The sequence below is a fragment of the Nannospalax galili genome, unplaced genomic scaffold (genome assembly GCF_000622305.1).
Source record: "Nannospalax galili isolate Female #2095 unplaced genomic scaffold, S.galili_v1.0 scaffold702, whole genome shotgun sequence".
Classification (NCBI taxonomy): Eukaryota; Metazoa; Chordata; class Mammalia; order Rodentia; family Spalacidae; genus Nannospalax; species Nannospalax galili.
In genome coordinates, this window is record NW_008348657.1 from 959,332 (window position 1) to 972,346 (window position 13,015).

Genomic DNA, 13,015 nt, shown 5'->3' on the forward strand with positions numbered 1-13,015 from the left:
GGATTTTGGTTGCCCTGAATGTCGTGTACCATTGTGGAAGAGGTTACCTGAGATTTTTATAATCATGGTAAACAAAGTCAGGAACCAAGGTATTTACCAGCTATACCATTAAGGACAGCAAGTAGGCCATTACAGAGAGTGGGGATCTCCTAGGATTTCACATGCTGTTTTTCAGATACAAAGGTTGATAAGCCTCTATAAAGGAGATTAAAGATAGTCTGAGCTAATTTTGGCTCTGGATCTGCAAGATTTTCTTATGGTACTGTCTTAAGAGTTTTATAATTCTATATCTTGCATTCAGGCGTACAGTCCCCTTGAGTTAGTTTTTGTGGAGGGTATAAGGCAGCTGTTGAGATTCCTGGATTTGCCTGTTCCAGTACCATCTGTCAAAGTTTATCTTTTCTCTGTTTTCTCTCCCTTGCTCCTTTGCCAAAAATCAAAGGACTATATTTTACCATGTATCTACTCTGAGTTTTGTATTAAGTTCAGTAGATGTATTTGTGTGTTCGTTTGCCAAAACACACTGTCTTGGTTATGGTAACTTTATAATTAGTCTTGATTTTGGGTGATGTCCGTCCTCTGGCTCCTTTCTCTCCTTCAGGATAACAGTGGCCTTTCTGTATATTCTGCTGTCATCTAAGAACTATAGAATCAGTCTGTTGATAGCCACAAAAACAGCTCACTTGGATTTTGATTGGCATTGCGTTGAATCTGTGGATCAAGCTGGGAAAACTGACATTGGACAATTTTGTGTCCTCTGTTCATGAACATAGAGCAACTGGCTATTTGTTTGGTTTTTTTTCCTCTGGTGTCTTTCATCAGAGTTTTGTAGTTTTCTTCTTGTAGATCTTAGGCATAATTTGTTAGATTTAAATGTAATGTTCATTTAGGGGAGTACCTGTATAAATGGCACAGTGTTCCCGACTTCAGATTCCATGTGTTTATTGCTGACACACAGCTAGCAGTGTGACCTTGCGTACTAACTTTGTATCCTGTTATCTTGCAGTAGCTGCAATCTTATTACTGTCTCTTTCAGACATTTCTGTTGTTGACTCTTTCAGATTTTATACACAGACAGCCATGTCATTTGTGAACCAAGGTAGTTTTATTTCTTCCTTTCCGATCTGTATAGCTTTTATTCCTCTTGTCTCATTATATTAACTGATACTTTCAGTACAGCGTGAAAGGGGATACTTCTGCCTTGGTCCTGTCTTAGTGAAACAGTTGAGTTTCTTACCCACAAATATTTAGCTGTTGATTTTATCAAGTTGAGGAAATTCTCTAAGTTTGCTCAGAGTTTCTTCTCTGGAGTATTGGCCTTTTCTTCACATTTTAATATGATCATACATGTGCTTCATTGATGATTTGTCCAGCCTGTCTTGTATAAGTGGGATAAACCCTTGTGGCCTAGAATTCTTTTTATATATTCACGGGTTTGACTTACTAATGTTTTGTTGAGGATTTTTGCATGTTTGTGAGAAATGTTGTTCTGTACTTTTGTTTCCTTCTAATGTTTTGTTTCAGTGTTGGGAACAGGTCTTTCTACTCCCCTGCCCACAACTGCCAGGTTGTGGCACAGAACAGAGGAGCCACCAAGCTCCCAGAACCACCCACTTGCACACCGGAAACTGCCACAGCTAGTACTCCCTTGCAGAAGGAGGGTGTCCACAGTAAGGCACCATCCCACATTCTCTACACTGTTAACCACTCCCAAGGAGTTCTCCTCTGGGCACAGAGATGCTGATGGATTAGTGTCACTCCATGTGGTAGTGGCTGAGGTGAGCAGAAGCAGTGTTGGATGAGGACCTTGAAGTAACAGACTGCTACAGAGGGCTTTGGAGGGAAAGTGGTTGTAATGTCCACAAGTCTAAAAGACTGACACACAGCCTTTGTTGGAGACCCCAGAGAATGGAAGTTCTAGGCAAGAAAGCCTGTGTGAACCTTCTGGCAGGTGACTGAATGGTGCCTGTGAGGCAAGGTGCTCCTGTGATCACAGATGCCCAGAATGTGGTGGGCCTTTGGAGGCAGTCATGACTCAGAGACTTCCGAATAGTATAGAGGTAGCCCCTGGCTCCCAGTTCCTTCTATCCTAATGTATGTGACATCTGTGTTCAGAGAGGGATTTGTGTTCTCAAAGTCAGACTTTCTCATTCCTGACGGCAGGAGCTCAGGCCTAGAAGGCGAGGTCATGGCTGGTGTCACCAAGATGGGGCCAGACAAGAGATATATAGGTATGTGGGGTTTTGGGTTGTTGGAATCAGTAGGAAGAGTTTGGTTGGCTGGAGAGGGACCTGGATAAGAGATGCATTCCAACTGAGTTGTGTTAGAATAGTCACTTTCTGAACCTCAGCCTCCTTGTGTGTAGAAGAGAGACAAGCCAGGGAGATGTGCTTCACAAGGATACAGTGGGCTGGAGGTATGGTAGGGACAGGGGATATGATGGGGCATGGCAGGATTGGGGCTATGATGGGGTCAGGGAGTATGGTGTGAGGGAAGGAGCTAAGGGTTTAGGGGTATGGTAGGACGGGGGTAAGACAGGGTAGAGGGGGGGTCCCTGCAGTAGCAGACTGAGCAACTGTTCTTCCTCCTCCTGGCCTTTCACTCATCAGCTCCGATTGTACCTAGTTGATTTATTTCAGTAATTTTGCTAATATTTGGAATGAAAATGGAGATTGATGGAGACCATGCGCAACAGATCAGGTTTTTATGGGTTGACACTGTAATGTGTACAGATTTTATTTAGAGAAGAGCTGGGCATGGCAGCTTGTATCTATAATCTCTGCAATTTGGGAGGCTGAGGCAGGAGGATTATGGGCCAGCCTGGGTTATGTCTCAGAAAACAAACATGCCAACTAAAAGTCTATACAGTTCAGAGAGGAGCTCTTTGAAGGTTGGTACGGGAAGATCTGGAGCTGGGCAGCTTCTGCCCATTAATATTTGAGGCTGCTAATTCACCGGCACTGATGATCCTGAACAAACAATCTGTTTCTCCTATAACATCTGCTAATTCCTTAGATTTGTTGTTAAATTATTTTCATTACTTTGCGTTTCCAGCTTTTTCATCCTTAATAATGACTTCTTTAGGAAGCCTTATTTCAAGAGAAGTAAGCAAAGTTTCCTGCCATATGCAGTGACAAAACACCATTTACGTCCTTCGTTGTTGAAGGAGGCTTGTCTGCTGCAGCCTGCCCTCGCTCTAGCCCTCTCTTTTGTGTTGAGGACCTCACCAGAGAAAGAACATCGAGGGTTTGTTTTTTTTTTTTTAAAGCACAGGACACTCAGGTTCTGTTCGCGAGCATCCACAAAGTTGAGGGGCTTCTGGGCATGGGTGCCTTTCTGCAGTGGCAGCGTGCTTCCTTTCATGCTGCTGTTCCAGGAGAGGTGGTCCCACTCTGCACAGCTCTTCCATCCAGGTTTTGGTTTGCACCACCTCTGCTGGGGAGGCCACACCTGTGGAGAACCCATAAACCCTGACTTGCAGGTCCCTGTCTCCCCCAGACACCTGGAGTGACAGATGGCCTACCTGTCCTCAGGAGCATTTGTCAGGTGCCCTGCTTTTATACCCAGAAGTCCCTAAAGGCCATGAGTGTGTGCCCCTGAGTGCCTCGTTTCCGTGCAACTGCCCATGTTAGTTCTGTGAATGTTCATTATAGATTCACAGAACTTTCAGGGATGAACTTTGGTAAAAAGAAATATTTCAAGAACAAAATCTGGCATTATAAGTTTAAATGTATTCATGCACGTAAAGGCTGGCAGCCACCTGATTAAAGAGCTCTGTGGCCTTTTAAGTTCATTTACAGATAAGTTCTTAGGAACCTAACGTGAAATTTCCTATGACCCAGAGGACTCTTCAGGGCCACACCTGCTGTGTCCTGGTCATTTAGACCCCAAGCTGGGTAGACAGCCCCCCAGTGCCTCTGTGCCTATGAGTGCAGGTACATGGGTATATCCACTAGCTAGAGGGCAGGTGAGATGGGAAACTCGGGAACCAAACTAGAAATCCAAAGCGTGAAGCCAGAAGTGTGAGCCTGGAAAGAGGATCCAGGGTAGGGAAACCTCAATAGAGCCCAGCAGTGCCTAACCAAAACCTTGAGCTAGAACCTGAAATGTGGGCAGGCCTGGTGCAGGCCGAATGTCAGGAGACTTTGTCATATGTGGAAGAGGATGTAGGTAGCCTGAAGGTGGGGAGATTGGGCAGTGACTGAGACAGGGCAGAGTAGGGGTGTGGGTTGAGAATAGCCCAGTAGACAGAGGTGGGGGAGCATCAACACTAAGGTCTTTTTCAGGGCCCAAGGAGACTTTTATCCCTTCTCTCCCTGGGGCAATGGTGACCTGGGTTCACATTCTCCTGACTAAACTGTGGTTTCCATGGCCGCAGGCCTCAGGCTGGGGACTGGAGAATGATGAGGAGAAGCACTCCTGCCTCCTCCTAGCCCAGCCTTTCCCCTAACTTGCTTCCACTGGCCATCAGAGACTGTACAGCAGAGAGTGGACAGGGCTTACCCCCCCACCGGGCCACAGATCCCTGGAGGTGGCATTGGCAGGAGCTGAGTGGGCTTTGGTTGTAGCCCTTCTCCTGACTGCCAATTGGTGGTCTTTCCCGGTGTGCCTCAGCATGGGGTGAGTACCAGTGCAAAGCTGCGTTCTTGAGTCAGACCAGGATTTGGCCAATTTTACATTCAGCTTCAGACAGCTTCATCCAGGCTGAGACCACAGCAGTGAAGCAGTGATCAGCAGGGGTTTGTGGACATCTGGGATGCTGTGGGTGAGAATCTGCAGGAGGCCAGGGCTGTAACCAGAGCTCCATTTCTGTCCTGTGGGGGTGGAAGACTGGAGCAATACCGGGGTGAATGGGAGCCCTCATGTGGCCTTGCTCCTCAGATGATGTGGCCTCGAAGGTGGCCTCAGACTAGTCATGTGCAGTTTCAGGAGAGGCAGGATACTCTGTGAGGGTCAGCAACATTGCAGATGGCTCATCTTGCCTGTAGCCCACCACAGCACTTCATTTTCATGACTGGTCTCAACATCAGGATAGTTGCACAGCTCAGCTCAGAACCCAAGCCTGAGAGTGGCCCACTCTGCCAGCAGACCTACTGGCAAATACTTTCTCAATCCCGGCCAGTGAGTACCTGCTCCACCACCTATGTGGGGCTATCTGTGGTTCTCACACTGTCTAGACGCACACTTTATTTTCCTGTCATCTTTGGCAATGAAGCTAGTTCCCACCTCCTGTGAGTTGTTATCGCAGGCTTTTCCATCAGCCTGAGGAGGAAAGCTCTGCCTGGGGCTTTTTCCATAAGCCCTACTGCCCACATATCACTAGATTCATATTCTTTTATTTTCTGTACCTCACTAATTTCTAAAACTCTGAAATTTTTAGAGATATTAGGAGTGCAGTAGCTTGTGAATATCTGACTTCTGTTCCTTGTTCTGTTTGTCTTATAACTCATGCTGCCCTACCTTCAGCTCTCTGTACCTGGCTTCCTCGCTATCTGTGCAGGCCAGGCTGGAGTTGGGGATTGGGACTCACCCAGGCCAGGATATGAGCCTGGCTTGGGTGTGGGCCTGCCTGGGATGGAGTGCAGGCTGGGGCATGAGCCAGGCCAGGCTGCAGGGAATGTGGGCCAGCGTGCAAGGAGTGCGGACCAGGCTACAGGCCAGGCCAGGCTGGAGCACGTTCCCCTGAATCCCCCTTTCTGTACTTTCTGCTGCCTCTGCACCAGGAGGCTTCAACCTGACAATTCTGTGTGATACAGAAATGACCAATTTCTGTGATGTTGTTGAGCTCAGTGTTTTTCAGATTATGGGTTGCGACCCGTTATTAGATGATGAGGCCAATTTCATGTCACACCCACATAAAAACATGCTATACCCATCCCTTCCTTCTAGTGAGGGTGAGCATTATGCTGTGAGGCTCTCTGTTGTACAAGCCTCATTACTTAAGTTGTGACATGAAGCATGTGTCACGGTGGAGGTGCAAGAGCCACATACACTTTGGCATGGGTGCTGTTTTTCTTCTCATGCCTGAAAGTATATGAGTGTAAAGGCAGCAAAGGGAGAAGTGGAGGATCAGTATTTTTAGGGTTGTCATTGCATGGAAAACATGTTTTTAAAAAATGTTGTAGAACTGTTTCGTTGTCAGTAGAAGACAGTGCCAACACCACTGACCCCTTGGCAGATATGTCTCAAGGCTGCAAAATGACAATGAAGCTGGGCCTGTGGATGTTGAAGTTGGCGTCCTGTTTACAAGGCCAGACCTCTCTTACCCTAAGCATCATTTGTGCTGCGTCTGGGGATGGCACCCAAACTGCTGACCATATCCTGGAGGCTCTGCCCATACTGGTCTGAACCTTCACCAGCTGCCCTGCCCTGCCTGACTGGGCTGATGTGTTGGTTGTAAAGACAGCTATAGCAGAAGCAGATAGAAAGCTTGCTGCTTGCCCTTGAATGCATTGCAAGGAACCAAGTCTCAGTTTTCTTTGTCTGAAATAAAGGAGCACCTTGCCCCGGACTTGGTACAGGGACTCGCTAGAAGGTGTCCATGTAGGTACACGCTGCCATCACAACATCTTGATCTAACCTCTGCAGAAAGGCCATTGCCTCCACACACTTGCTCATGTTGTGTGGCTGGCAGCTGCCTTGCCATCCTCTCCTACTGGCTTTACCTGGCATCTCAGTCACAATGGCTGAGTACAGATTGGCTCCTGAATGGGCAAGCTTGTACCTAGCCCAGTGCTTTCACACTGCAGTGCCTCGTGCTCCTTCTAGAGAGCTTCTTGCCCATGCCTCCCTTTGTTCAGGTGTCTGCACATAGCCTTCCCAGTAAGACACTGGACTCTGTGTTAAGCAGCAGCCCTGGACCTACTTGTCCCTTAGTAGCTTTACAGTTCTTTTCTGGTGTTGAGGATATAACCCAGGGCCCTGTGTGTGCTAGGCAAGTGCTCTACCACCGAGCTACAGCTCTAACCATCAATTTATAAACCTTATGAATGCCTGGAATCTTAGTTCTGTGTTGGTGGGTTGTTATTAGAGGTCCCCTTCTTTTTTTTCTGAGTCTGTTGACAGAACTAGAGTGTAGCAGACCATTAAATTTAGGACCACCTTTTGGAGTGATCAGTCGATTGATCGATATATGAGAAACACAGCTTCAAAATGAATGTTTTGTCCAGGCCGTATCACATCAGTAATACTGGGAGCAGTGATTGAAAGCAGACTTGTTACTAGGCTATATGTCCTCCCCCTCCTGATATTTAGTGATAAACCTGCTGACACAAGCCCACAGTAGTAGCATTAGGAGAGAAAACACATGCAGATGTATTCCACGTACAGGACACTGCAGGAATGATATTTAACAGCTTAGGACCTGATTCACAGGGAAAGGGGAGTCATTTTTCAGTGAGCCTGATGAACAGATAGCAGAGCTGGGCATGGTAGCCCACACTTGTGCACTTGAAAGGTGGAACAGGAGGATCAGGGGATAAGGTCATCCTCACCTACATAGTGAGTTTGAGGCCAGCCTGGGCCCCGTGAGGTAGTCACCAAACCAGACCAAACCAACCAAAATCCCAAGCCGGGCATGGTGGTGCACACCTTTAGTCCTAGCAGAGGCAGAGGCAGGATCTCTGTGAGTTCAAGGCCAGCCTGGTCTACATAGTGAGTTCCAGGATAGCTGGGGCTACAGGGAGACCCTGTCTCAAAAAGACAGAAAAAAAAACAAAAACAAAAAACCAACCCAAAACATAGCCAAACAAAGAACAGATAGCAACCTCAGGTGGCATGGCACCAGCTCATAAATTCTCTTCTGCCCTTGGCAACAGTCTCCTCTGGCGATGGTACCCAAGCTGACCGTCTCCTGGAGACACCACCTATAGGCAAACTAGAGCTTTATTTTCAGAGAAGGCCTTGCTTACTGTGTCTGCTGCTGCTGAGCACCTTCACAGTGCTGTGCTCGGGGCAGCAAGGCATCACACTTTTGGGTACTGATTTTGTACCCCAACAGCCTGTTCTTGGGGTGCCTGGTGTTGCACAGTGGTTACTTTATTAATTTATATGTACCTTCTTCACCTGCCTGGAAATCTTTGGGGACTTTACTGTAATCCCTGGAAAGGTGGGTAAGGAGTAAATATCCCCCATTTTAGGAACAGAAATGGTGCCGTAGTTGCCAGTTGTGTTTTTGGGAGCTTTGGCTTTATGTGATTTCCATGGACAGATCCCGAGTTCCGGGCCTTTCACATCTTGTCTTGCAAACTACAGATACTCGGCTTCCCACATGATGATGCTCCAGGCTGTTTTCAGCTACTTGGGTGATTAAAATGGTCTTCCTATGAATCAGCCAAGGCCACCATTTCTTAGTTTAACATTTACTGCCATCTCTGTGATGATCACTCCTGTTTCCCCTTGTCCCACACCTTCTGCTTTGGTTTTTCTAGGGAAAGTCCGGTGGTCAGACTTCAACCAGGAGGCGTATGTTGGAGGGACGATGGTTCGCTCTGGACAGGACCCCTATGCTCGAAACAAGTTCAACCAGGTGGAGAGTGACAAGCTACGCATGGACAGAGGCATCCCAGACACCCGGCATGACCAGTAAGTCCTGACAAGCACTGGAAATGAGTTGTAACGTCACCTCCTGGTGACTGGATAGTTTGCAGAGGCAGTAGGCTGCTGGCCAGAGGGAGGTGCAGTCAGAAGAAGGTTGTATTGGTCTTGGCATTTGCTGAAGTTCCATTCATAAAACATGGGATTTCCCACTACACACAGCCTTGAAGAAGGAAATCTAAACATACTTACTGGTTCAACTTCAGTGGGAACATTCTAGAGCTCAAGGAGCAAATTCATTTGCCAGCAGTTGGGAGGGGCAAGTGACACGATGCCACTCCCAGCTGTGATGAAGGCTCCTCCAGACTCTTATTGTCCTGACACCTTGGGTTGGGGTGGAGGGCCCAGCTCAGGGCATCGCCAGACATTTAAGAATATTCTGGGGGCTTGGGAGATATCTCAGCGGTTAAGAACACATACCGCTCTTTCAGAGGACCTAAGTTAAGTTCCCAGCATCCACATCGGGAGGCTAATGCCCCTGGCCTCCATGGACACCCACATACACGTACACGTACCCACATAGAGACATACATGTAATAATAATAAAAAAATTCTGCCAACACTTTGAAGGAAAGTGGTGTTCACAGCCCTGGTTTTCCCCCTGTGTGCTTAAGTGTGACTTTAATAACTTTGTTCCCTCCAAGGTTCTTGTGGACTGGTCTTGGTTTGGGTCACTGAGAAGTGAGGAGCCACTTCTTACAGCCTTGAACAGGACAGCTCTTGTCCTGGGAACCTCGCAGGTCTTCCCACACATGCCATTGCTTTTGAGTCACTGGTTCCTTGAGTGTATGGTGTATCTCACATCTGCCAGTGGGCAGGCCGGACATGGATCCTGAGCCCTGCCTGGTTGCTAGAGTCCAGCATACAGCAGACCTGAAGCCCCCCTGGTGGGTGGACATGCTGAGGGTGTGAGGGCCAGGACAGGGATCTGGGGTCTCTAGGAAAAGGGACAGTGCAGAAGTTGGCCAGGCTCCCATAGAGCCATCAGGAGTCCATGTTAGACTTTCATCACTGGGCAGATACTTAAAAGAAACAGCTTAAAGAGGGAAAGATTTATTTGGGCTCACAGTTTTAGAAGTTTCAGGCCAAGGTTAACCAACTCTATCCATTTGGGCCTGAGAACATCATAGTGGTGGGAACCTGTGGCAAAGGAGGATGCCTTCCTTACCTGGGCTGGGAAGTGTGAGCCTGTGCTGCTAGGCTCCCTCTTCCTTCTGTTTGTATTGTATCTAGGCCCCTAGCCTATTGGGTAGGACTGTACAACTTTCAAAGTTGCTATCCATTTGCCAGTTATTGCTGAACACACCCTCATGTACACACTCACAGGTGTGTTTTGCTAATCTGGGTGTCTCTCATCACAGTCTGGCTTCAGAGACTGAAGAAGGTAAATCAGGGAGACAGGTAGCAAATCAACCTGGCAGTCAACTTTGTGCCCTAGGGGGCATTTTCCTCTCAGGACCAGTGCAGGTACTGAGAGGACTGCCAGATGCTCTGTCCCTTCCTAGCACTCATCTTTGGGTTGTGGACAGCTCTGTCACTCAAAGCAGCTTTTATTTAGGAAACAGGTAGCTTTACTGTTCTTTAGAAACAGGGAGTATTGGATGATTTAATGTGTGGCCCACGTGGTCACCCTGAAGCAGATGCAGTATGGGTGCTTATCCTTCTTTTTTCCTTTCTGAGGCAGGGTCTCCCTGTAGTAGGGCTGGCCTAGAACTCACTATGTAGACCAGGCTGGCCTTGAACTCACAGAGATCTACATACCTCTGCCTCCCAAGGGCTGGGATTAGAGTACCCCACCTCACCTGGCCACTTGATTTCTTTCTTCTTTTTTTTAAATATTTTATTTATTATTTTTATTTTATGTGTACGAGTGTATTGCCTGCATGTATGTGAGTGCACCCATGTCGTGCAGTGCTACAGAAGTCAGAAGAGGGCTTTGGATTCCCCTGGAACTGGAGTTAAGGACAGTTCGTAGCTGCCATGTGGGTGCTGGGAATCGAACCTGGGTCCTCTGCAAGAGCAGTCAGTGCTCTTAACTGCTGAGCCATCTCTCCAGCCCCTTGATTTCTTTTTTAAGGCATTTTTTCCTCAGCTCAGAAGCTTTGCTTCTGGGTATAGCCAGCCTACTTTGCTCCTATCTAATCCAGGGGTACTACCCTGGGTCCCAGGGCCCCTAGGAGCTGAGTGTTAGCTTTGGAACTCTCTGAAGGCCCTGAGCCTGAAGCTTCATGCATGGTCAAACCCGTGTGCATGTCTAGGGTAGGAGGGTCCCTTGCTCTTTCCAGATGGTCCTGAGTGTGTCTCTACTACCCTTTTTCCCAGCTAACAACCTGTGCCAAACACCCCTTAGGGACCACCTGAGGAATCCTCACAACCCCTGGTAGGACATGTAAAGTTGTCTTCATGTCCCAGAGAGGAAACTGAGGCACCTGGCATGTTAGTAACCGCCCCAGAAATTAGGAGCTACTGACATAAGGCCAGAAGGATCAGTGAGCCTCTAAAGAAGGGCCTGTGATGGTTAATTTTGTCAACTTGACAGGATCTAGACTCATCTGGGAGACAAGACAGTGGGCATGTGTCTGAGGGAGTTTCTAGATTGGGTTAACCGAGAAGGGAAGACCCACTGTAAGTGTGGGCAGCACCATCCGATGAACTGGGGTCTTAGACTGAATAAAAAGGAGAAAGTGAGCTGAGCACCAGCATGCATCTCTCTCTGCTTCCTGTGGATGCAGTGTGACCAGCTGTCTTACACTCCTCCCAGCATACCTTCCCTATCATGATGAACTGTACCCTCAAACCTTGAGCCAAAACCAACGCTTCCTTATGTTGATTTTTGTCAGGTATTTTATCATAGCAATGAAAAAAGTAACTAATATGGAGCTTCAGTGCCAGGGAATAGAAGCCAGTGGAGTCAAAGCAAAAATGTCACCTGGCCCCTTCAGCCAGACAGAAGCTAGGCCCCCAAGTGGGATGGTCACGCCTTCACCACTTTCCTAGAAGCCCTGGAGAGTCAAAGGGGAAACCTGATGTCTTCCATTGATGCCATGAGACAAGATTTCTGAGGCCAACATGAGAACATGGCCAATATTCCCTTCCAGAGGCCCTGCTGGCTTTGGATACCACTTAATTTACCCTGATCCAGCCAATAGGAAAGGCTCTGTCTCTGCAGTCTCACTTTGTGGGCTGAAGTCCTCACACAGCAGACGTCAGTCTCCTGTGGCAATGGACCTGGAAGTGGAACAGGTGAAGGTTTGTTCAGGATGAGGGGTGTGGAACCCCATAGGCCTGGCTTGATGCCCCAGACTCCCTCAGTGCTTTCCTCTGTGACCTCTGTCCCCCATAAGGTGACATGAAAATGGTCTCCTGTGGGCTTTGTGGCTCAAAGGACTCCCATTGAAAATCTCCATTCCTCTGGCCAGCTGCCAGTGGAATTGTTTATGGACTAAACTTACATGTTGAAGTCCCCAACCTCCAGTGTCTGCATTTGGAGATAAGGCCTTTGTGGATATGATTAAGGTTAGATGGAGTCTTGAGGGTAAGACTCTGATTGGATGGGACAGGTGTCCTAATAAGAGGATGGAGGGAAAGGGAAAGAAGGAAAAGGGGGTGGGGGAAAAGATTAAGAGAGTGATTGTCCCCTTGACCATATGAGGACACAATGAGAAGAGGCCATGCTGGAAAGAGGCCATGCTGGACACCAACCCTTGATCTGGAACTTCTGCCATAAAAAAGGCTAGTATGTGCTAAATCACTGGCGGAAGAGACAGCACAGAAAGGCTGCCTCCACTGGCAGCCATGGGAGGAACTGACCCAGCAAGCCCTGAATAATTTGGGGATCACTGCTTCTGTGGCCCCTTGTGCTTTTCTAATGTCCTCAGCAGTGGGGTGTAGGCCAGGCAGATCCCCTAGCTGCCCTCCTAGGGAATGCCAAGGTGGACCTCAGCTGCAGCCTTTATAGGAGGATGTGGGATCACACCTACGAGTGGTTCTTCAAGGACTGCATGTAGCATCTGAGCAGAGCCAGAAGTTTCCAGGATATCTCAGCTAGGAGCTCAAGGTAGTTTACTCTAAAACCCTTTCTGTTGGGAATCCAACAAGCCTGCATGGGAAACACATTGCTGGGGATCACTTCTTGCTGGCCAATCTCTTCCCCCTGTGTGTGTGTGTGTGTGTGTGTGTGTGTGTGTGTGTGTGTGTGTTTCATTAAATCCCCCGAGAATGAGAATTGCTGGGTGAAGGCAGACTCCCTCAGCTTTCCAGTGTTAGGTCAGTAGAAAATTGCTTCCCTTTCTTTTTAATCTCAAATTTCAAGTGTGTGATTCTCAGAAGTATTATGTCTCAAACTAAAACTGTCCTGAAATTGGGGTGCCCTGCTGAGTTATAAACCTGACCCTTTGTCTGGCTGGTTTTTCAGTCTAGA

General features: G+C 47.9%; 1 protein-coding gene across 1 annotated transcript in view; it reads left to right on the forward strand.

Annotated features, from left to right (window-relative positions):
* The window catches only part of Galnt2 (polypeptide N-acetylgalactosaminyltransferase 2), a 142,918-nt gene that overhangs the window by 74,772 nt on the left and 55,131 nt on the right, over positions 1–13,015 (forward strand). The window contains exon 3 of the mRNA XM_008845781.3: positions 8,430–8,583. Coding sequence (XP_008844003.1) covers positions 8,430–8,583 — 154 coding nt within the window. The remainder of the gene's footprint in view (positions 1–8,429; positions 8,584–13,015) is intronic.